Genomic DNA, 24987 nt, shown 5'->3' with positions numbered 1-24987 from the left:
ACTTAACATTGAGTTTTTTATTTGAAGTATACAGTTCAGTGGGGCGTTTTTTGTTTTGTTTTGTGTGTATACTGACCTAGTTGCTCACTAGCGGAATCAATCTAGGAGTACACTCATCACCCCTAAACACAACCTGTACTCCCCGTTCCCCCAGAACTCTCCCCACAGACCATCAGTAGACTTGTTCCTGACCCTACACATTTGCCTGTGGTGAACACTTCTGGATGCGCAGTTCTGGCCTGGTTGCGTGGTTTCTCCGGAGCTGTCAGCCGGGGGCCGCGGCAGACACCACACTGTCTGAGGTCCACTCACAGGGCACGGCTTTCCGTGGACATAAACCTTCTCAAATTCGTTTCAGCAACATTTTTACTTATTAACAACATTCAGTATGCAGGGGTGGTAACTTCTTTTTTTAAAAAAAAATGTCTATTTTATTCTTTTCGATGATTTAGTACATGAAGTTGCTTTTTGAGATTCATTTTTGCATTGCTGCTTGCTAGTGCATAGAATGTTTTCTGTTTGACTTACTAAGAGATATAAATATATATATGAAACTAGTAAATAAGTAATTAAGCCTAGTAAATTAATTATATATTAATTATATATTATACATTATATATAAATTCTATATTAAGTCTAGCAAATAAGTAATTAAGCCAAGTAAATATATTATATATATATATTTATAATGCCAGTCCTGGGCTTGAACTCGGGGCCTGGGCACTGTCCCTGACTTCTTTCGCTCAAGGCTAGCACTCTACCACTTGAGCCACAGCACCACTTCTGGCCTTTTCTGTTTATGTGGTACCGTGGAATCGAACCCAGGGCTTCATGCATGCTAGGTAAGCACTCTACCACTAGGCCACATTCCTGGCCTAGGCTTAATAATTGTTATAATAGATCATGTGTCATTTTGTAAAAGTCCTTTTCATCTTTCCATTTTCGGTGTTTATTCCTTTTGGAATTCCTAATGATCAGATATTTAATCTCTTCCATAGCCTCTGTGGCTTTCTTTCTTTTTTTACCTTATTATGACTTGAAACTCAGGACCGGGCGGTGCTCTACCGTTTGAGACATGCTGCTCTCCGCCTTGCTTTTTGCTGGTTATTTTAAAGAAGCTCTGAACTTTTCTGCTCAGACTGACTTGAAACTAAAACCCTCAGGTCTCAGCCCTCTGAGCAGCTGGGATTACAAGCATGTGCTACTGGCACCTGGTTGATTTTCTTATTTCCTGTCTATGTGTCTGTTTCACTCTGGTTTTGTTCTTCCTTCTGGAAGGATTCATCCATTTAAACAAAAAATAAAGCTTTCTGCACAGCTACTATAATGTCTATTTCCATCTGCATATTGTAAATCCTCTCTGATTTAGAATTGAGAATCACTTCTTGGTCTCTCTCTCTCTCTCTCTCTCTCTCTCTCTATATATATATATATATATATACATATATATGTATATATCCATCCTCGTCATCTTGTTTCATGGATACAATCGTGTGAACCGGAGGATAGTAGAGTTCTTCAAATTCTGCCGTGTCTTCTGAGTTTTCTTTCTCTCTTCTGAGTTCTCTCCATTCTCACTTGTTAATTGTTGGAGAACTCTAGTCAATGAAGCCCTGAAATCGACCTCCGAGGCTGGTCTACCAATGTGAGCCCGGAACGAGGGGGCAGGTGCCTTCCGGCATTATGGGGCTGGGCTGGCCGAGGGCCGGTGTCCTGAACCCCTGAACCCCTCGGTTAGTTGTCCTGCATGGAGTATGGTCCCTCCGGCCGTGTTGTGAGGTCATTTGTTAAAGCCACTGGTGCTGTTATTTTCACATCACGTGCAGCCTTCACTTCTGAGTTCCTGGCATCTCCAGTGTCTCAGCCTTCCTTCGATTCTGAGCCAGGAACAGAGGCTTCCTGCGTGTGAATCTCCTTCCTGCCTTGGGTTCACTAGGACCTGAGCGATGAAGCCATCTCCTGTGTGGAGTGCAGAATTCTCTCACCGACTCACCTCACCGGCTCTTGGGCCTTAGGGCTCCTGTATTGCACACATGCGTCCTGCTGTCAGTCGATGTGGGCCCTCAGAGGTAAATTGCTCTGAATTGTTTTTAATCTGTTAAATCTACAGCCCCTCCCCAAGTAGATTTTTGCAGAGTTTTGACGACTTGGTGACATTTGGAGATTCTTCTTTCTGGTTTTTGGACTTCCTGATTTTTCTGTTTTTGAAATGTCTTCATAGAACATAGATTATATGGATATTTTGCTACTAGCATTCATCTAGGAAACAGAAACACTTTGTGCTTCATAGGCCTTTAGCCTATCAGTAACCCAAACGTTATCCATATTCTTCATTTCAACCACCCCCCCCTTATAAACTGTAGATTCAGTTCAACTCGATTTCTTTTTCCTATACTCTGCCCTCATAATTCTCTAACCTGATAATACTTTCTAGTATTGATTCTTTTGGCCTGAATGTTCTTAAAATGATAGCCATTCAGATTTCACCCAGTTAAATATCCCCTCCGCTTTGTTGCACCTGTTTCCCAGGGTTGTAATATATTTCAAAGTTGACAGGGTGATTACTTCTGTTCCATTTTTAATGATGATTATAGAATAAGCTTCTTTTCATTGATATATATTTAAATGTAGGCATCAAAAGGGGATTTCCTTCTCAAAATAATTGCCTTTGTGAAATGTGCTCAATTTTTTTTTAAGCCCGAGACTCCACAGGAAATCCCTGAGTTACTGTCTTCTGTTTAATCACCCGAATTATTAACATCTTTTATTCAAACTGGGCATCTGCCCTCTTCACGCCACGTTCCTGGATTAATGCTTGCCACCCTTTCTGTGTTTCCGAATGGCTCACCGATCTTAGAGTCTCTGGAACTTTCCGCCTGTGCCCCGCGTGTCGGCAGGGGTGCTTCCCGTGACTCGGGAGCTCCCCGCTGGGCCAGGCAGCTCCAAGCTGGTTGGAGATGGTGGAGACGGGGATTGGCCGCGCCTCACCAGGGAGGGCTTCCTTCCTTCTGGACCACCTTTGAAAGGGTTATTATGCTTCCTTCTTATGAAAGAAAGTCAGGTGCGTTTTCCTTCCCCGAGGATTATCTAGAGTCTTTTAAGATGCCTAGTTTTTGTCTTTTTTCCTGTGCTGTAGAGTCGTTTATGGTGTGTACATAGAAGTGTCTCTCGTTTTGTTCCTCCCAAACTTGTTCATGCTAGTGCTAGTCAAATGCAATGTGTTTGCGCAATGTTTAAAGATTATATACTGTTTCGTGGTAACATGATCTTTCAGTGGTTGGATTTTAGCAAAATAAGGGTTGACGACAGTTCCATTTGAACTGCACACAATTTTTTTTGTGTGTTTGTGTGTACCGGTACAAGGGCTTGGATTTAGGGACTGTATGCTGTCTCTTAGCTTTTTCTTTCTTTTTGTTTTTTTTTGCTCAACACTGGTGTCCTACCATGTGAGCCACGCCTCTACTTCTTATTTTTTGCTAGTTTTCAGGACATAAGAGTCTCACACAGATTCGTCTGTCTGGCCTTCTGAGTAGCTAGGATGACAAACATGAGCTAGACATGGAGGATTACAGTACCTGGCTAGACAGCATTTTTGTTTTTTGTGACCTGTGCAGTTTTTCCAACGCGGTATTTGGGGCATTGTTGTTTATCTAAGGTTCCAAAGTAAAGTGTGCATTCCAGACTTTCTCTGGCAATCCACATGAAGTCAGATTACTTACACATTTATTGAGTTGATTGCTTAGATATTTTCAGTAGTACAATGGACAAACATCTTTGGTCATAAAATTTTCTATTTTGAATTATTTTTTAGGTGGGCTGTTTAGAAGTAAAATTACCCGGGAGATGAGTTTTTTTTTTCCCCCAAGACTTTTCAAATCTGCCGACTACTGGCTTTCTAAAAGGTTAGAGCAATTTTCGCTCCCTCCAGCGGTGTACAAGAGTCCTCGTTCCTTGTACCCTTCTTAGCATCAGCGTCACTTAAATCCTTCTTTGCTATTTTGGCAGCAAATAATGATGTATCATTTTCATCTTGATTACTAATGAGGTTCACATTTTTTTGTTTGTTTGTTAGGCAGTTAATGCCCTGGTTTTGAAATTTCCTTCAAGTACATCTTGACTTCCCTGTCCTTACTTTGCATTGCTTTGAAGTCATAGATTTAGGACTTACTTTTAGTGAGTTAATTACCTTTTTTTTTTCTTTTTGCTCTGTGCCTGGGCTCCGCCCCCAGCCCCCAGGCATGATGCCACCCCACTTCTGGGCATACCCATTGCTTGAAAAGGAAAGCTCCCTATCACTCCTAAAGGCATAGTAAAAAAAAATCAGTCATCGAATAGCGTGTGTGACCTACCTGTGCAGACCTACAGCTTCCTTTTCAGTTCCCCTCCGTCTTCGTTCCTGGTGCAGCTCCCATAAATGCCCGCGCACTCCACCCACAGGAAGCGCAGTGTGCTGTGCACGAATATGGATTCGTGGGGTCACTGAGACATTACAATCGTAGCCGCGCTTCCTCTGTGAACGTACCAACACCTCAAGGGAAGGATGCCAGCCCACATGGCAGGGAGGGGAGGGGCAGCATTTCTGTGAACGTAAAACGACCTGTCACCCATCCCTGTCCTTGTGGAAACCCCAAACTCCCACTTAGAAAAGAGCTGAACTAGCAAGACTGGCTTCCCCCAGAGAGGACACACCGCCCAGGACAAATGGCTTTTGGCCCGTTTCCTTGGGTTAAGTAAAGAGGGCATGCGGACTGCTGGCGCGGCTCCTCTAACGCGTGGAGACGGCCCTGGCCTGCCCTGGCGGGGCCTGCTCCCATTAGTCTCCATCTTTGTGAAGTCAGGGCCATTTGGCTGCCTTTTGGGTTCCATTCCCATCCCCAGGGAAGACTTCCCCGAGTGGCCCTTTACATTTTCCAGGACTGGTTGGTGGCGTTGGCTCTGTCTTCCTGGTTTTCCCGTCGTAGGCATCAGCTCAGTCGCTCTGTCTTGCGACGTCGGGGAACGTCAGCTCGGTGTGGCCACGTTCCCCCCCCCCCCCCCGAGTGCGGTGTGTCTGTGTCACCCGGGGAGGTCGCTGGCCTGACTCAGGGGGACGAGCTGAGCTGCTCACTGAGGTCACTCTGAGCTCTTGCCCGTAGGCTGCCCCAGCCCCTCGGGGATCTTCCTTGGCTTGCTCCTTTCAGCTGGGTATGTTCAGTTGAGCGTGTTGGTATAGCGCTGTGCACTGACTTGGCTTTTTCAGCAATTGTCAATATGGGCTCTGTTGTCCCGGAGATTCATTTGAGCTCTTAGGATGCAGGACTGACTTCCTGCAAAGCTCGTGTCCCGGGGAGGAGACACAATCCCAGGGGGCATCACTCCTCAGGAATTTGGATGCCCTCTCTGGGGGTTGCCCTCTTCCTCACCCTCTTCCATCAATCACTCTCTGATGACTCAAGTGGGTAGGAGACAGTCACCCCCCCCGCCCCCCCCCCCCCCCGAGATGGTCATCAGCCACGGCCTCAGACTTCCGAACGGAGAACTAAAATCTGTGCCTTGCGATGAGAGAGAAGGAAAAACGAGGTCTGCTGATAAATGCCTCCCTTAGGACCCGGACGTGCAGGTGACTCACCCAGCTCTAGCCTTTGCTCCTCAGAGGGTGAAATCAGAGACTCAGTTACACTGCGTGCAGTACGGTCTGGGAGCCAGTCCGCCCGTGATTGAGCGTATAGGCTAATGCCATGCCAAATATTTATGACTTCGAAAAGTTCATGTGCATAAATAGACAGTTTACGACTTTACGAACGGTTTCTCCAATGCAAAACAAGCATTATTTAGTTCTTTCCCCAAATACCACCAACTTGGAATCTAAATCTCAGCAATTATCATCATTCACAAATAATTTACATTTCTGGGCAAATGGAAGATACCGTATCATCATTATTGTATTTGTTCAATTTGTGTAATGCCTCCTTTGAGGACTCATTTGGAAGTGTGTATGGATAGTGTAGATACAAAATGGATTGGAGAAAATACTGGACATTAACACTTTGCTGTGGAGCGTTATCTTCCAAATTAATATAGAAGTAATTTAGGCATTCAAATATATTGCTGGAAAAAGTAGAGTTCGTAAAAGAATGCAATTTGGGAGCTCATTTGCTAAGGAAAAAATAGAGATGTGTCTCAAACCGTGTCTCGTCCTATAATTCTAACCGACTTTTATTGGTTTCGTAAGGAGAAAATATATGTCCTGTGTTTTTAAAAATATCATTAACTTAGGAGTTCCTATTTAAAAGGAAAGACGTTACTGTGATGTCAGCCGCCCCACCTGGAAGTAAGAGATTGCAGCTCACGGCAGTAGGCTTTTTTATGTGCACCCCCCTCCTCATTGCACCCCAATAAGAAGTCCACAACGTTTGAGGCACACACAGTGTGCCCACAGCTACGCAGACACCACCGTTTGCTAACTGCGTGGTGCCTTTGCTTTCCCTCTGTCTTGATTTGTTCAGTGGTCTCTTCCTTCCCTTTCCTGCTCCTTTCCAGCCAGCTGTGTCTAGGATGAGGAATTCCTCTCTCTCCCGCTTGACATTCCTTGAGCCTGCCTCTCCCTTCCTCCCTTCCTGAGGAGGAGAATTGGACCATAACTCACCGTAGAGTTGGTGGTGATTGCCTCTAAATTGGCCAAGAGGGACACAGGCAGATTTGGAGAAATAAAAGACCTGTCTTTGCCACGGCCCAAGAGGAGGTGCTGTGAACACACTTCGCCTCGTAATAAGGCCTGACTACACATTTCTAAAAAAGCACAGAACACGGGTGACCAGGATTACAAGTCTGTGCTGAAGTTTTATGTAGTGTGAATACAAAATAAAATTTAGAGTTTCTTTTTCCAGCTTAGAAAATTTTATCTCAAGAAGCAATTGATGTAATTGTGGAGAAAGAAATATATTCTTCTCATCCTGAGTGACCCAACCCCCAAACAAAGTATGCAGAGTTTCAGGTGACTAGTGCTTTGCCTGGTTGGCCTTGAGCAAGGCCTGGCTTCCATCCGGGCCCCAGATGCTTCTCCCTGACCGATCAAGGTCAGACCCTTGGTGGATGTAGACTTGTTCCGGGCGCGTTCTCCTCTTGCCCACCTAATTCTACCTTGTCGTTCACTTGCAGGGCAACTTTGTAGCTTGCATGACCGCTATTTTGCGGCAGATGGAGGATTACCACTATGCTCACTTGATCAAGACTTTCGGGAAAATGAGGACGGATGTTGTGGTGAGTGCCCCGCCCTTCCCCTCACGCATGCGTCTCTGGGGCCGTCGAGGGAAGCAGATGTCAGCATTTCCATTTTCAGCAGAGCATCAAGTGAACACTTGGCAGTGAACACGGTGACGCGAACACAGCGTAGGCGACGCGTGTGTCTAATAGGATAAGGGCTCTGATTTGTAGATGCGTAGCTAGCGCTGACCTAGAGGATGACTCAGAGTCTGGGCCCAGAGGAATCCCCTCTGCTCTGGTCACAGTGGATCCCCTAACATGTGGGAGGTGTTACCCACAGCGGTCAGTTAGTGACTCCTGTGGTTTATTGGTTCCTAGGGCCAAACTGTCATTAAATGAGCTCTAACTGTAGATACTCATCAGTATTTCTGCAAGTAACTCTCTAGTCACTCTAGGTAAAACTATGATGCAACTTAATTAGGAAAAGTCTAATGGGGAGATTTACTACTTAGGAGCTTCTTCCCTAGTGACCTCAAATCACCCTCGCCATATGGCAGTGTCCTCTGCAGAGCTGTAACTACACCTGCCAGCACAGCTCCTGACGGGAAGTTGTCGGGTTTCCCGATTTCATCCTTAAGGGCTCATTGGACCCTGTATAACAGGTACCCATAGATCCCGTGAAGTGTGGTTCCCAGAACGTAGCTTCTTGCCCTCAACCTTGGTCTTATTAATGGATGGAAAGAAGAGAATGACTTCTAATGATTGTTTTTCAAAAGACTATAAAATATTTTCCTTATTGTTGCCAAGATGGATGGATGAATGGGTAGGTAGAGAGATGATAATAGATAGATAGATAGATAGATAGATAGATAGATAGATAGATAGATAGAGAACCAAAAGAAATGTATATCTCAAAATCACAGCAATTTCCCTTAATTGAAAGTCAGGGTTCAAGAATAAGAATATGTACCTATTTGTGTATCTGTGGCTTTTAGTTTTCCTTAAACAATGAGTAGTTCATGGCTTTAGGCCTACTCAAATGTTTTGTATATAAGGTAGGATTTGTTTGAAATGGAGGCATAGCGAAGTCATGTTTTATTTTTGCAGCTTTTAATAGCAAAAGTATGTCTTATGTCCCTGCATCGGGTGGAAAGAATACAGGTCAAAACTGTATTCCAGGCTGAATAGTAAATTTGCAGAATGAAGACTGTGGACTCCTACTAAAATTTAATGGCCTGGTCGCAAGCAACACACACACGTGGCAGACATGTCACCGGGGCTGTCAAACCGGCTATCGCTAAGGAAGCTTCCTGGTTTTGCGGAAGGTGTTTATTCAAGGCAGTGTTTAAAAATGAGTGCACTTTGCTGAATTCCTTGCTCAGAGCTGAGAATCGGATACTTACTCCACCGTGTGTCCTAATTTCCCCAGGGACATTTTTTTTTTCCATAGACACAGCAGTTCAGAAAATCAATTATTTGCAGACAATTTGATTTCCGTTACAAAATGGCATTTGTGATTTGGATATTTCAACTTCAGGCTGAAAGTGTGGTAAACATTTTTTTTTTTTATCGTTGTTAATCCTTCAGAACCTTTGTAAAATGTGTTCCTATCCATTAACTATATGTAGAGAGTGCTTTAGTATCTTTCTACTCTGGCAACTACCAAAAAAAAACAAGAAGGAAAACACAAAGATTGTTTTGTGTGAAATAACTGGAAGTTAATTAGTGTTCCAATATGAAAAGAGCCTAAACGACCATGATTAGGGAGTCATTCCCCTACAAATCACGCCAACATTGTCACCGGCCCCAGGGCTGTTGCTTATACAGCCTCTTAAACAGCCCTTTAACTCTACACTAGGGAGGGAATGCTCATAGGGAAGAGGGCTGGACTTGACCCTCTCCACCCCCCTCCCTGTGAAGGCGAACCCCATGAGGGTTTGAGGAACCCCAGAGGATTGAGTCACCCCGCGTCCGGACCCCTCTGCACTGGAAATACGACTCTGTCCCATGGCGGCTGTGGTCCTGTGCTCCGTTCTCAGTATAAGGGAACTGGCCCAGCGTCCTCATGGTCAAGCAGAAGGGACATCGAGGACTCTGGACTTCCAGGGTGCACTGTCCATTGTCCTTAGCCTGTAGTAATGGCTGTGGAAATACGGACTTCTCCCACCCAGCCAGCTGAAGAACATGGCTGACAGGTCTCCGGTTCTGTGCCATCCTGCATCACCATCTACTCACCCCAGACCCCACAGCCGGCGGGGTGACCCCGCACCCAGCCCGGGCCCCGTTATAAGCATACGTTCCTATACATACCGTACCGCAAGAGTGAATCAGGGGTTCCCGTGACCTTGGGCTCAGGGTGCACACTTTTTCCAGTGACTCACAGAAGCCAGGGGGTTCTGAGTCCTCGTTTGTTATGAAGGCGACAAGGCTGGAATCCTCAGGGAACAGCAGCTTGTGGCGAGGTAGCGCAGGCCAGGGCCTGCATGTTCTCCCCTGGCCTCTGACCAGTAGCCCAGAGGCACCGCCAGTCTTTGCTGGAAGCTCTAGCATCCTCCCTTCCTCCAGGGAGCCTGAAAGCTGCAGCCTCCTTCTTCCCATGCTCACGCTGACCAGCCTCATCCTGCCACCTCCCAGATGTAGCCCCGCGGTGGACACAAGTGGCTCATGATGAATAGGACACTTGAGTCACTTTCACTTAGGAAGTCCTCAGGGAGTTACAACTCCTTTCCAGGATCCTGAGCCAAGACCAGATCTGCTTCTTACAATTATACTCTGGTAGCCCTCGGGCAGCGTGTGTGTGGAGTGACTGCGTGAAGGAAGAGATACCCAGCGCCAGTGCCCGGGGGAGTGGGGGGTACTCAGGATGGAGGGTGGTGGAAGGGTGGTCAGCCTTCGCTGCTGTCTGTGGACTCTCTCACCAGCAGTCTGGCCGCCTGAGACGGCCCAGATCTCTGTGGATCCATCTTTAGGCATGCCTTTGAGCCTCCAGGAGGACAGACACTGAGGCACAGGTAGGACAGGTGCTGAGGTGCCCGGCAGGCAGGCAGGCAGGCAGGCAGGCACGGAGGCGCATGGCGGGCAGACACGGGAAGGTGACTTGGATACTCCACGGCTGAGCATCTGGATGGGGAGGGGAACAGGCTCCACCCCCCCCGGCGCTTGACGCCCGTGACCGTTTCCTGTCGGGACAGGGAGCGTCGCGGCTCTCCACTCCGCCCCGTGGGTCTGGGGCACAGAGTTCTTTCACAGTGACCAGCACCACGGAGGACGGTCACAAGCAGGGCACCTTCGAATATGGTCCAGAGGACCAGGCCGCGTGGACGCGGGGGTGTTCCAGTCACCTGAAATCCCCTGTGCTCTGCAAGCTTCCGCCCAGCAGGCAGACGGGGCTGGGGGCGGCTAGCCGCCTCTGCAGAGAAGACAGACAGGGGTCCACAGGCCCGGCCAGGTGCCGGGGCCTAAGCTCAGGTAGGAGCAGGGCCCTGTGGAGGCGCCTGAGGGGCCGAGGCACCTGCCACACAGGGCCTCTCTCTCGGGGACTTTCATCTTCCTTTGCTTTTTAAAAAAAATCCACTTGCTCTTTCCTCCTCTAGTTCTTTAACATGTATTCTTAAAGCAGTTTTTGGCATAAACTTCTCATTTTGAGGCCACAGCGGAGTCGCACGCAGCTGGTGGGAGCAGCACTTGTGTGCGCCTTACCCAGTTCCCCCCTCCCCCCCCCACGGTGGCCTCTTCCTCCATAGCCGGTGTCCTGACATCCATGTGGCCCACTGGCCTTCTGCCCCTTCCCTCAGGAGCACGCGCACTTTTGCTCAAACTACGTATAGATGGTTCGTTTTAAATACACGGAGCAGTGCACACAGGGGTCTCTGCCCCGGGAGCTGTCCGCCGAGAGCCCCATGTGTCTCTGTCTGTGTGGTAACTCCCTTCAGAACGTGAAGACTAGGCCAGCACCCCAGAGACCGAGGGAACTCTCTGGTAGTCTCCAGCTCCAGGAAGCAGAGCCATCTCCCCACCAGCTGGGCTCGGGTTATCTCTCTCCCAGTCAAGGGGCCCCGGGAAGATTCCAGGCCAGATTTTCCTGTCGACGGTGTCTCTTGGTGTTCTTTTCCACAGTAAACCTGGCATCTTGCTTTTTCCCTTGTCTTCATGACATTGCTTATTAATTTATTAATTTATCGACTGATCTTGAAAAGAGTAAGCCAAGAGATCGACAGACTGTCACCATTCCAGGTTTATTTTTCAGTTCTCCCTCGTAATATTCCCCAACTCATTTCCATAGCCAACCTGCCAACCTCCCACCCTCCTTGCCCTCACCGCCACCCTCTCCACCACTGCCTGAAAGCCAGAACTTTGGTCCATAATTCGTGCTCAGAGTTTTAGCCAAGAAGGTCTCTGAAATGGAGCTGAGTCTTTGCTGCTGAGTCTCCTCAGGAGGCTGGGTGGCACACGGATGCTCTCCAACAATGCCGTCGGACCCCTTGGTCAAAAGGTGGCAACTGCAGGTGTTTCGATTGCAAAGAAATGCCCCCTCCATTGCCATGTTCAACCTCCCAACCCAACAGTTGGTAGACTACGCAGTTTCCGCCAGCCCTCTATCGATGCGGTGGGAATCTCCGGTGGTCCTTGTTGGGAACAGTTGCTCCTTTGCCATGGCAACCAGCATCAAGATGCTTCATCTTTAAGAGCAAGATTGGGAGAGTGTCGGTGTCTTGATCAGATAGGTATCGGGAACGATCACGCCAGGTGAAGTTCAGGGGCAAGCCAGGGCGAGAATGAGCTGGCCCGCGTGAGAAGATGCGCGTTGGTTTGCAGTCGCCTCTGGGAAGCACTGATGGCTGTTGTCAGAGCCCTGCGTTTATTCTACAGGACACACTGTGAATAACCAAGCTAAGCAGTGTGAGGGGAACGAATCAGCAATGACTGATGGTGTTCCCAGAGCATCCCTTGTGGACTTGGAGGCCTCTTAGACAGCCAGCTAAGCCTCCTCACCCGTTCTGAGCAAGTGCAGTGTGGGGGCCACCGTGACTACTGAATTATGCAGACCCACAGGATGCCGGCAGAACCTCGGCTCCCACTCCAGGAAGCATTTTGTTTGATCAGCAAAGTCCCAAAGTTTAACAGCTGAGCCATGCTAATGAAGCACACGACTGTGTCTCCTAGAAAAGGAAGGAGCTAGGAAAAGATGTTTCTCTCCCAGAATAATGAAATTCAGACCCTGCATCTCAATTATTAAGTTTGGAAAACTTATCAACAAAGACGTGAACAACTCCATGCAAATAGAGACAGAATTAAATGGTAACACTCCGCCGGGGACACACACAACATGATCATCAAATGAGACTCTTGAAAAGAGGGGGACACTGAGTAGTGTTGGGGGCTCGGGACCCCCTTCCCCCCGTTTCTCCCGAGGAGATGCCTGATCCCAAATTGTGAAAGATGCTCAGCCCTACTCCGCCCGCCCGCAGAAGGAGTAAAGCTTGTCTTTGTGGATTACGCTAAGAAGAGGAAAGATGCCGAAACCTCCCCCTGTCCCCCCTCACGTGTCAGGAGCCGACGCAGGACAGAGGTCTCAGGGAGCCGGTCTGGATGGTCTACCAGGCTCAAAGAAGTTTAATCAGGGAGGGGTTTATAACGGTAATGGCGGGCAGGAAGGGGAGGGACTAATTGAATATTAACGATTGGCTGATGGGGCCGTCCCTCAAGTGATGTCACCGAACTTCCTCTATGGGCAGAGACCACAGCCCCCCCAAGAGCTGGGTCTCTGGGGGCTCCGCCGCCATGATGGCTCGCACATGCTCACCACCCCGGGGTGGGTACTTCTCTTCCGGTTGAAGCCGGAAGGAGGCGAGACAGGCTAAAGCCAGCTGTCCTCTTAAAGGCACAGCCATCCCCGACAGAGTAGAGACGTGGGAATTCTCATAATTCATCTATAGTAAGAAGCCCATTGGAAGCACCAGGATTCTGGTGGTCCTGAGTTCTGGTGGTCACTCACAGGAGTCAAGGGCAGTTTGGAGGTCATCTGCTCCTGCTTTTCCTGCTTAACTCTGCCCACATCCCTAACCCAGCTCGGACGGCTGTGTTGCCAAAAATAAAATACCGGGGGCTGGGAATATGGCCTAGTGTCAAGAGCGCTTGCCTCCTACACATGAAGCCCTGGGTTCAATTCCCCAGCACCACATATATGGAAAACGGCAAGAAGTGGTGCTGTGGCTCAAGTGGCAGAGTGCTAGCCTTGAGCAAAAAGAAGCCAGGGACGGTGCTCAGGCCCTGAGTCCAAGGCCCAGGACTGGCCAAAAAAATAAATAAATAAATAAAAAATACCCACAGCAGGCACCTGTAGCTCACACCTGTAGACCTAGCGATTCAGGAGGCCCAGATCTCAGGCTGGCGTTTCAAGTCCAGCACAGGCAGGAGCAAGCACCCAGCCCTCGCACACAGGAAACTCTCCTGCTTCTAGTGGGCACAAAGGAGTCGGATGCGCCTGGGTCCAGTTAGCTCCAGGGGCTCCCTTAGCCGGTGAGGAGCCGGGTGGGCAGTGGGGAAAACCCTTTCCTTGAGAAGTAAAGAGTCCCGTGACGCTGGAAACGTCACTGCGTGGCTTGAGATGAGGCTGCCCCGTGGAAGCATTGGATGGCTGGGCCGCAAGTTCACGTGGCCTACGGCACCAGGAGTATGTGCGCAGGCCTTTTTTTTTTTTGCCAGTCCCGGGCTTGGACTCAGGGCCCGAGCACTGTCCCTGGCTTCTTCTTGCTCAAGGCTAGCACTCTGCCACTTGAGTCACAGCGCCCCTTCTAGCCGTTTTCCATATATGTGGTGCTGGGGAATCGAACCCAGGGCCTCATGTATACGAGGCAAGCTCTCTTGCCACTAGGCCATATCCCCAGCCCCAGGCCTTCTATTTTTTCATTTACATCAGGAAATGATCATTTAGCAGTTTCTCATATTTAACTTGACATGGACTAGTCATACTGAAAGATGAGTGTAGAATAAATTCAAGAATTTATAACCTTGTTAGTTTTGCAAAACTCAGGTTTCCCTATTAGCAAAAAGGTAAGGAGTGTGCATTTTTAACCCATGGAGACGGACTTATTTGACTTGTAGAGAGGAATACTTTTCAAGAGGGACCGTTGCGAAACACGTCCTTAAAACCGCCACCGACAAGAGGCACGCAGATAAGCAGAAAGACGGAACGAATGCACAGCTCCCCTGAAATGCATCTTCATTAGTTTTTAGAATGTTCTCATTCAGCTACACAGAATGGGCTCTTTTATAATGCCATCATTCATGCCTCCTTCCAAGGGCTTGCTCTCCCCTTCTTCCTGGCAGACTGATTCCGTGTTGTGTTTTTGTTGTGTTTTCATTTCAGGATTTTCTAATGGAGACATTCATCATGTTTAAGAACCTCATCGGGAAGAACGTCTATCCCTTCGACTGGGTCATCATGAACATGATGCAGAATAAGTAAGTGACGGCAGAGGCCTGCGCCTGCCTCTCGCCCGCTGGGAACCATGGCTTCCCGGGCGTCGAGGTGGCTTTCCCGCACAGCCCCCGCCTTGCGGCGTTCATTGCTAGGTGGTCCTGGCCTTGTGCCCCTGTGGCTCTGACGCGCAGAGCTGGGCTCAGTCCCGGGGTGGCAGCTGTTTGGGCCATGGTAAAGGGGGAAGAGAGGAACTGCTGTCCGTCAGTCCCCGCTCATCTTCTCCGGATGTCTTCCTTAGTGGCAGAGGCGATGCTCGGCTCTACGCTAGCCCTGTGAAGGGACATGCATGTTGCATAGTTTAGATTACAAAGCATCCCGGGCATTTTCTCCATCCTGGTGAAATATTGAACTTGTGCTTCGCCTACCGTCTCCCTGCGAAGGCTGTGGGCTGCTATTCTGGCCCTTTGGGGTTTGTGATTTCCGTATGCGCCCAGCATGTTTCATCAGCGTTCTCGATCATGTGGGGCTTTTTTTTTTTTTTTTAGGAGAAATTTCTCTAGATGTGGTTTCTTCTTGTTACGTTTTTGTGAAGATAATTAATTGTAGCTTCAGGTGCGTTTGTGGAAAGCGTGTCGAGATCCGTATACCCAGCTTTGCCCCCATGAAGACTGCGCTCTCTCCAAGGCAGGTGAAAGGCCCCATCAGTGCACCGACCCACATCTGCTAGTGTTGGTATTCAGTTGTGTGCAGTTCCATCCTGTGCCTGTGTTTCTGGAATCTCCTACGACAGTCAAGCTGTGTGCCTTTCTCTCACCATACTGTCCCTCTACGGTCCCCCTTTGTGACCACATTTCCTTTTCTCTCCAACAACACGAATCCCTGGGCCACCACGAAATTTCGCAGCATTTCTAAAATGTTCAAGAATACTGTGTAAATTCACGTAAGCAGTTTATGATTTTGGGGAGCCAGCCCTTTTCATCCTGTTTAATTCCCTTGATGCCATTTTTAGGTGGTGAACGTTTCTCTTCCTTGTTGACTAGTATTCCGCGTGTGCGAGCCGCAGTGTGCTCTCCTGGGGAGGACCGTCTGGGTTCCTCGCTACCCACGGCTATTATGAGCAGAGCTGTAACACACATTGATGCTTCAGGTTTTGAGTGAGCATAAATCTTAATTTCTGTGACATAAGTACTCGGGGGTACAAACGCTGGCCTGCATGGTAGTGGCACGTTGGGTATTGTGAGGAACTGCCAGTGTGCGGCTCTGCTGTTCTCCATCCTCCCTGGCGGTGTGCGGTGTGGCCGGTCTCCCTGCATCCCATCCTCACGCTGGGCACTACGGATTTCTTTAGCTGTCGGTCCCACCCGTAGTATTTACCCTGGTGGTGTTCACCTGCGTTTTCCGGGTGCCTTGCCTTTTGTTAATGCCTCTGTGGCGGTCACAGGGAAGCCTGGAGAGAGGGGAATCTGGGCGTCTCCCTCCCCCCCCCCCCGCTTCCTCCTGCTGTGCCACCTTAGGTGGTAGAGAGGCTTACTCTGGGCTTTTAAATCCTCATCTACAAAAGCAGGTCCTAGTTCTCGCCCTCCTTCTTTTCCTCCTAACAAGGATTGGCAGTTGAGAATTACTCTGGAGAGCTGCAGAAGTGTTTTTAATGGGTTTATTTTGCACCTAAGAATGACAAACAAATCAACAACAATAACACCCCCCTCCCCCCTCCTCCAAGCAAAGATGTTGTGGATTGGGGGTGGGGGATCCCCTGGCCTGGCACTGCCCTCATACAGGGCAGGCCGGGTGGGGCATGACCCCCTGTTGGACTTGACCTCGGGGTCTCCCAGTCCTAGTGCTCAGGCTGTGGGTGGCCTGCACATCTGGTGTCACTGTCCCCACAGAGCTCCGGGGAGGGGTTGGAGGCATGGCACATTTGGTAGAGCACTAGCCAGTGAGCAAAAGCATCAGGTACCAAGTTCGAATCCTGGGCTAGAGCCACAAAAAGAGCTCTTGTGAAATTCGATCCTTTATCTGCGGCAATCCCACCAAGGGGAATGAATAGTCCTGTTGTTAAGGGAACACAACGTATTTTCATGGCATTTTTTTTAGTGGTCGAGCGCTTGTTTCCAGTTCTCCTGACACGCCTGTACGGGTCCCCCTTTCACCTCTGTGACATAACGGGGTGTGTGTGGGTCACACCGCTGGTGTGCGGTTCACGCGGTGGGCGATGAGCGCGGGCTTCTCCCTGACAAGACCTGCATCACTTCCCCTGGGGCGTGCCGCTGCCGCTGCCGCTGCTGCTGCTGAAGCGAGGATGGGCTCGCCACACTGCCCGGTATGGACCACAGTGCCCTGGCGGGGCCTGCACTGCCCGGTGTGGACCACAGTGCCCTGGCGGGGCCTGCACTGCCCGGTGTGGACCACAGTGCCCTGGCGGGGCCTGCACCGCCCGGTATCTGCACCACCAGAGGCGAACGACAATGCCGGGGTGGACCACGGTTCCAGGGGTGGACTCACGGTGCACAGCCAGCCTTCCCCTGTCCCCGGGAACACTTGCCGCACAGCCGCGGGGAGCACTGGCCCTTGTTCTCAGGAAGGAAATCTGTGATGGGTGTGTGGCGGCCAGTGGCCGCCGAGCGTGCTAGGGCTCAGCCCTGGGGGGGCCGTGCAGTCGGGAGTACCTGCAGCCAAGAAGGGCGTTCCTAGGAAAAGGTGGACCCCACTGTCGAGTCACAAATTCCAATCTCAAGTCCATGGGGAGTCGTGTCTCCTACGTGGCAGCCTCCTGCGGGGAAGTGTGTGTGTGTGTGCATGCGTGCGTGAGTGTATTGGGTCTGTTGGTCCCAAGTAGTCTATTTGCAAAAAGACTGACCCTCAGGAGCCCCGGCAATGCCACAATCCTCCAGGTGCTGCGTTTTCCTGGACAGGGCGAGCTGCAGACCTGGGTGGGGACATGCTAGACAGACATGCGCACGGGCCCTGGGAATGGAGACGTGTTAGACAGAAGCGCACGGGCCCTGGGAATGGACACGTGCCGGACAGACATGCTCACGGGCCCTGGGAATGGAGACGTGTTAGACAGACATGCGCACAGGCCCTGGGAATGGAGACGTGTTAGATAGATGCGCACAGGCCCTGGGAATGGAGACGTGCTGGACAGACATGCACCCGGGGCCCTGGGAATGGAGACGTGTTAGACAGACATGCGCACAGGCCCTGGGAATGGAGACGTGCTGGACAGACATGTGCCCGGGCCCTGGGAATGGAGACGTGCTGGACAGACATGCGCCCGGGGCCCTGGGAATGGAGACGTGCCGGACAGACATGCGCTGGGGCCCTGGGAATGGAGACGTGCCGGACAGACATGCGCACAGGCCCTGGGAATGGAGACGTGCCGGACAGACATGCTCACGGGCCCTGGGAATGGAGACGTGTTAGACAGACATGCGCACAGGCCCTGGGAATGGAGACGTGCTGGACAGACATGCGCCCGGGCCCTGGGAATGGAGACGTGCTGGACAGACATGCGCCCGGGGCCTGGGAATGGAGACGTGCCGGACAGACATGCTCACGGGCCCTGGGAATGGAGACGTGCCGGACAGACATGCGCACGGGCCCTGGGAATGGAGACGTGTTAGATAGATGCGCACAGGCCCTGGGAATGGAGACGTGCCGGACAGACATGCGCCCGGGCCCTGGGAATGGAGACGTGTTAGATAGATGCGCACAGGCCCTGGGAATGGAGACGTGCTGGACAGACATGCGCACAGGCCCTGGGAATGGAGACGTGTTAGATAGATGCGCACAGGCCCTGGGAATGGAGACGTGCTGGACAGACATGCACCCGGGGCCCTGGGAATGGAGACGTGCCGGACAGACATGCGCACAGGCCCTGGGAATGGAGACGTGCCGGACAGACATGCGCCCGGGCCCTGGGAATGGAGACGTGCTGGACAGACATGTGCCCGGGCCCTGGGAATGGAGACGTGCTGGACAGACATGCGCCCGGGGCCCTGGGAATGGAGACGTGCCGGACAGACATGCGCACGGGCCCTGGGAATGGAGACGTGTTAGACAGACATGCGCACAGGCCCTGGGAATGGAGACGTGCTGGACAGACATGTGCCCGGGCCCTGGGAATGGAGACGTGCTGGACAGACATGCGCCCGGGGCCCTGGGAATGGAGACGTGCCGGACAGACATGCGCTGGGGCCCTGGGAATGGAGACGTGCCGGACAGACATGCGCACAGGCCCTGGGAATGGAGACGTGCCGGACAGACATGCTCACGGGCCCTGGGAATGGAGACGTGTTAGACAGACATGCGCACAGGCCCTGGGAATGGAGACGTGCTGGACAGACATGCGCCCGGGCCCTGGGAATGGAGACGTGCTGGACAGACATGCGCCCGGGGCCTGGGAATGGAGACGTGCCGGACAGACATGCTCACGGGCCCTGGGAATGGAGACGTGCCGGACAGACATGCGCACGGGCCCTGGGAATGGAGACGTGTTAGATAGATGCGCACAGGCCCTGGGAATGGAGACGTGCTGGACAGACATGCGCACAGGCCCTGGGAATGGAGACGTGTTAGATAGATGCGCACAGGCCCTGGGAATGGAGACGTGCTGGACAGACATGCACCCGGGGCCCTGGGAATGGAGACGTGCCGGACAGACATGCGCACAGGCCCTGGGAATGGAGACGTGCCGGACAGACATGCGCCCGGGCCCTGGGAATGGAGACGTGCTGGACAGACATGTGCCCGGGCCCTGGGAATGGAGACGTGCTGGACAGACATGCGCCCGGGGCCCTGGGAATGGAGACGTGCCGGACAGACATGCGCACGGGCCCTGGGAATGGAGACGTGTTAGACAGACATGCGCACAGGCCCTGGGAATGGAGACGTGCTGGACAGACATGTGCCCGGGCCCTGGGAATGGAGACGTGCTGGACAGACATGCGCCCGGGGCCCTGGGAATGGAGACGTGCCGGACAGACATGCGCTGGGGCCCTGGGAATGGAGACGTGCCGGACAGACATGCGCACAGGCCCTGGGAATGGAGACGTGCCGGACAGACATGCTCACGGGCCCTGGGAATGGAGACGTGTTAGACAGACATGCGCACAGGCCCTGGGAATGGAGACGTGCTGGACAGACATGCGCCCGGGCCCTGGGAATGGAGACGTGCTGGACAGACATGCGCCCGGGGCCTGGGAATGGAGACGTGCCGGACAGACATGCTCACGGGCCCTGGGAATGGAGACGTGCCGGACAGACATGCGCACGGGCCCTGGGAATGGAGACGTGTTAGATAGATGCGCACAGGCCCTGGGAATGGAGACGTGTCGGACAGACATGCGCCCGGGCCCTGGGAATGGAGACGTGTTAGATAGATGCGCACAGGCCCTGGGAATGGAGACGTGCTGGACAGACATGCGCCCGGGGCCCTGGGAATGGAGACGTGCCGGACAGACATGCGCTGGGGCCCTGGGAATGGAGACGTGCCGGACAGACATGCGCACAGGCCCTGGGAATGGAGACGTGCCGGACAGACATGCTCACGGGCCCTGGGAATGGAGACGTGTTAGACAGACATGCGCACAGGCCCTGGGAATGGAGACGTGCTGGACAGACATGCGCCCGGGCGCTGGGAATGGAGACGTGCTGGACAGACATGCGCCCGGGGCCTGGGAATGGAGACGTGCCGGACAGACATGCTCACGGGCCCTGGGAATGGAGACGTGCCGGACAGACATGCGCACGGGCCCTGGGAATGGAGACGTGTTAGATAGATGCGCACAGGCCCTGGGAATGGAGACGTGCCGGACAGACATGCGCCCGGGCCCTGGGAATGGAGACGTGTTAGATAGATGCGCACAGGCCCTGGGAATGGAGACGTGCTGGACAGACATGCTCACAGGCCCTGGGAATGGAGACGTGTTAGACAGACATGCGCCCGGGGCCCTGGGAATGGAGACGTGCCGGACAGACATGCGCACAGGCCCTGGGAATGGAGACGTGCCGGACAGACATGCGCCCGGGGCCCTGGGAATGGAGACGTGCTGGACAGACATGCGCCGGGGCCCTGGGAATGGAGACGTGCTGGACAGACATGCTCACAGGCCCTGGGAATGGAGACGTGTGAGACAGATGCGCACGGGCCCTGGGAATGGAGGGCCACTTGCGCGCCGGCGCCCCCAGTCCCCCCTCCAGTGGGGCAATCCCCCCCAGCTCCCAGAAGCCCAGTCCGTTAGGATGGAGGGTCCCGGCCTCCGTGAGGCCTGAGGCTCGCAGCTCCACAGAGCAGCTGTTGGGCGGCCGTTAAGAACTCTGCTCAAAGGTTGCCTCGCAGTGAAGAGCGTGAGTTTTCACGTGGTGAAGCCATTGTTGTTCATCCCAAGTGTGCCTCCATTTCCCCACAAGGGTTGAAGTTGGTTCTAGCATTTTTTTTTTTTGGCCAGTCCTGGGCCTTGGACTCAGGGCCTGAGCACTGTCCCTGGCTTCTTCCCGCTCAAGGTTAGCACTCTGCCACTTGAGCCACAGCGCCGCTTCTGGCCGTTTTCTGTATATGTGGTGCTGGGGAATCGAACCTAGGGCCTCGAGTATCCGAGGCAGGCACTCTTGCCACTAGGCCATATCCCCAGCCATTCTAGCATTTTTTTAAGCATCGTTTTTCCATAAGTGACTTGGGAGCGAGGAAGTAGGACCTGCTATTTCTTCAGCATGTGCTTTCAGGACCCAGACCCTGAACACTGCCTGCCCTGCCCTGGGCATTGGGAAGGACAGAAAGCTTGTAAAGGCTATAAGATTGCTCCATGGAAAGTGTGGCATCGTATAATAGGGTTTCTGTGTCATCTCCTATCTTTATGTGTATGTGTATGCATGCGTGTCTATGAATGAATGTATGTCTGTGCTAATCATTTTGCCTGTGATGTAATAAATTAATAATTTCACATTGCCAGACTTCCCCCTCATCTCCACTAGCATGCACCAGACACTTTGTGGCCTTACTAGCATAAGCTATGATTCCTAGAAGCTTCTGGAGTCTGTATTTAAGTGTTAATGGCACAGCTGGACATGGAGTTTTACCGCCCACAACTTAGGAATTGACAAAATCAGCCTCTCTGGTGTCTTAAATATTTGTGTGTTTGTTCAGCTTTGTCTCTGTGAAAGCAGCTCCCCAGTTCACGAAGCTTGTAAAACGTAATTAGAGACAGCAGCCGTGAGACTGGGTGTCACACATTGTACATCAAGATCAAAGCTTGAGGACTGAACGAGCGTCCCAAAGGGCAGCTTTGGGAGATAAAGACCGATTGGCGATGGCATGGTAGCAGTGCCCTAGGGTAGGATATTGCCAGCTGGCAAGATGACATTTAAGATGAGCACCGTTCAGAAATGAGAGATAGGAGCTCGTGTGCTGGCATCCGGAGTGCTTTCTAGACCTCGCAGAGGGCCGTGGGTGCCATGTACATTGTGAGCCCAGGTTGCGTGGGAAGCCACGCCAGCCTTCGAGGGCCCACACGGGTCCCGGCTCTGAGGCCCACCGCCCAGGTACTCCTGTGTGTGGCGTCGCCCGCCCGAGGCTGTGCGCTGACTTCAGTGAGAACTTGGTCCAGTGTGTTTCCTGGTTTCCGTGCTTGCCCTCCCCCCCACCCCTCCCCCCGGCCTGGGGTCCCATACCCGGGCAGCAGTAATCCCCCAGGACAGTGTCCAGCCACCAGCATCACCTGGACGGCCCTGAGCCTGCCAGGTAGACTGATTTCCCTCTCCCCCTCCTAGAAAGCATCACTTATTACCTGCTTTCATTTCCCTTGAGAAAGGCTTTTCTACTTCACACAGTGGCTGAGGGAAAAAAAAAAAAAAGGCAGTATGGATTGTAATGGTTCTGATTTCTAGAATTAGACGCTCTTGTTCATATTGACTGCATAGCAGGTGATAAGCCTTTGCCACAATTTCCCCAACTCAGCCTGGTGACAGAGGCTTTGCCAATTCGAATACACCAACTGAAGTTCTCCGAGCTAGGGACTCAGTGTGTTACTGGCTCAGTCCGCAGAGTTGACAATTCGGTTTTCCGTCATTTTCCACTGTCCCTGTCTGTCTAGGTAGGGTTTGTGTTTTACACAAATTGGTCCTGTCCCAGTTGGATGGCCACCTACAGAAAACACATTTGTAAGATTTTTTTTTATAACCTCTGTACCTTAATGGAAGTCTTCATTGTTTATTTGAGTAAGTATTTGTAGACCATGAATATAAAATTGAAAGTGGACAACCACAGGAAGACTTGGAGATTTCTAAAACGTCAGAATACCTGAACCTGACTGGAAGACAAAGCAACAAAAGGGAAATACAAGAGTTCTAAAATTCTATCTGGAGGGTATGGCGGATCCTCGCTGCTTATCGAGGTAGATTTGACAGTTCATGACGAACATCTTTACAAATGAGCAAGAGAACCCGAGACAAGTATTCAGGTGAGAATTCAGAAGTCTGCCTAGAGAAAGGGGAAGAGATAATTCTTTCAAGCTGACATGCTGAAAATGTTAGCACTCAGCATGTGGGCCTTCGCAGTGGTTGGCTATAATTGGACCTGTCTGAAGGCTGGCTTATCAAGTGCTGTGGAATTTGATCGCCCATTCCCCTTTGCCTTCAGTGTTGGCTGGCCAGTTGGGCACTGTGGATCACCTGCCAAAGTCCAGAGTCTCCTGTTGCTAGGCCTGGAACCAACTTATCTGCATTTGTCTTTGTATACTCCAGACTTTATGCCCCTCTTGAAGTTCATGAGATCCTATTACTACATAGTCCATGTGTCTATCTCTTTCTTTACCAGTTTGTCTTAACTGTGGCCATGTGGACATTGTCCTGCCGCAGCATGGGCTGATGTTTGCAGTCTGCTCAAAATGGCCGTCTGTTTTCTTGACCACCTTTGGCTAGAGCCTGGCTAATGCTTGAAGGACAACTCCCTTCCTCCCTCCCTCCCTCCCTCCCTCCCTCCCTCCCTCCCTCCCTTCCTTCCTTCCCTCCCTCCCTCCCTCCCTCCCTCCCTCCCTTCCTCCCTCTCTTTCCTCCCTCCCTTCCTTCCCTCCTTCTCTGATTTTCCTTTTCCCTCCTTGTCCCTTCTCCATGTTTTCCCTCCTCCTCCCTCCTCCTCTTCCTCCTCTTCCTCCTCTTCCTCCTCCTCACTGTTGATTCAGATGTCTCTTCACCAGGAAGTACTTCTGTGCATCCAGAAATCTGTGCCTTGTGTTCTCACTAACTGAACATGCTTGACATAGATGGACATACCCATAATCACATTTCACAAGGTAAATTTTCCATGTCTGTTTTGTCACTTTGCATTTCTTCTTCTTTTAAATGTAATGCATTCCTGCTCCTAAGAAATATCTATGCGATGGCACAAGATGGTGAGCTCACTGATGGTTCTGCCAAAGTTCATTTGACAGATCATCAGGACAGGAGGGAGATAAACCGTCGGAAGGGATTCTTCCTTGGAGATCCCAGATTTCCCAAGGCTGAATGACAGCATTCAGAGAGCAAACTTTTCTGGCTTGCAGACATACTGCCATTTGTTTTCGCAGCTATGGAACCGCTGTCGCTGGCAATCGCTCCGTGCCCAGGGCTGGGGATGGAAGAGGATCCGTGGCAGGGCCTACATGTTGCAGGCCAGACTCAAGAACCTTGGCACTGGCCACCGCCTAGGAATGGCTGGGTCTGGAGGGCAGCATTTTCTCTCCTGCTCCAACATTCACAGCAAGCTCTTTGCATCCCCTGAAAGGCACACAGCTGACGAACATTTGTGCAACATGAAATCATGGCAGCAGCGTACTGAGCGCTCTAGAGACCCATGGATGTTGACTTCAAAGCATCTTTTTCCCTTTCTTTGAAGCTTGGGGTTTTAGTTGATGTTGTTACTTCTAATTTAACTAATTTATAGTTTAAATTTATTGGTTTACTACTGAGATTTTACACATTCAATGGCTTGACAATTTTAAGCTCACCTAAGGATTATCTTTTCCTTTGAAACAACATGTACCAGCTGTTGACATAAAAAATAGTGTCGGAACACATCTAGCTTAGGCCCCATAGGAAATGCATGGGAAATGCTACGTTTATAGATCATATTTATATTTCCTGCTTATATATTGGAAATATGGAAAGAATACACACATAAACAAGGGCATATTCCTTATATATAAAGAATATATATGTGTGAGTATATATATACTTACTTATATATAACTCAAAGTCAACATAATGGTAACATTCTATACGGAGATGTCTTCTCTAGAGCTCAGCGTGCTTTCAAGGTATTCCAGCTCATCTACGGGATAGTATTGCTCTTTCGTTTTTGTTTTTTTTTTTTCCCCCTGCCGTTTTGTTTGTTTTCTTTTGGAACAAGA

At 51.0% G+C, this 24987-nt stretch overlaps 1 protein-coding gene across 3 annotated transcripts in view; it reads left to right on the top strand.

Annotated features, from left to right (window-relative positions):
- The window catches only part of Dock1 (dedicator of cytokinesis 1), a 407862-nt gene that overhangs the window by 253232 nt on the left and 129643 nt on the right, over positions 1–24987 (top strand). For all 3 annotated transcript variants that reach the window (XM_048338032.1, XM_048338033.1, XM_048338031.1), the window contains exons 28-29: positions 7138–7239; positions 14552–14646. In XM_048338032.1, the coding sequence (XP_048193989.1) occupies positions 7138–7239; positions 14552–14646 (197 nt within the window). The remainder of the gene's footprint in view (positions 1–7137; positions 7240–14551; positions 14647–24987) is intronic.

The sequence above is a fragment of the Perognathus longimembris genome, chromosome 2 (genome assembly GCF_023159225.1).
Source record: "Perognathus longimembris pacificus isolate PPM17 chromosome 2, ASM2315922v1, whole genome shotgun sequence".
Taxonomy (NCBI): Eukaryota; Metazoa; Chordata; class Mammalia; order Rodentia; family Heteromyidae; genus Perognathus; species Perognathus longimembris.
Note: the sequence above shows the minus strand (reverse complement) of the source record. Positions and strands in the feature narration are given on the sequence as shown.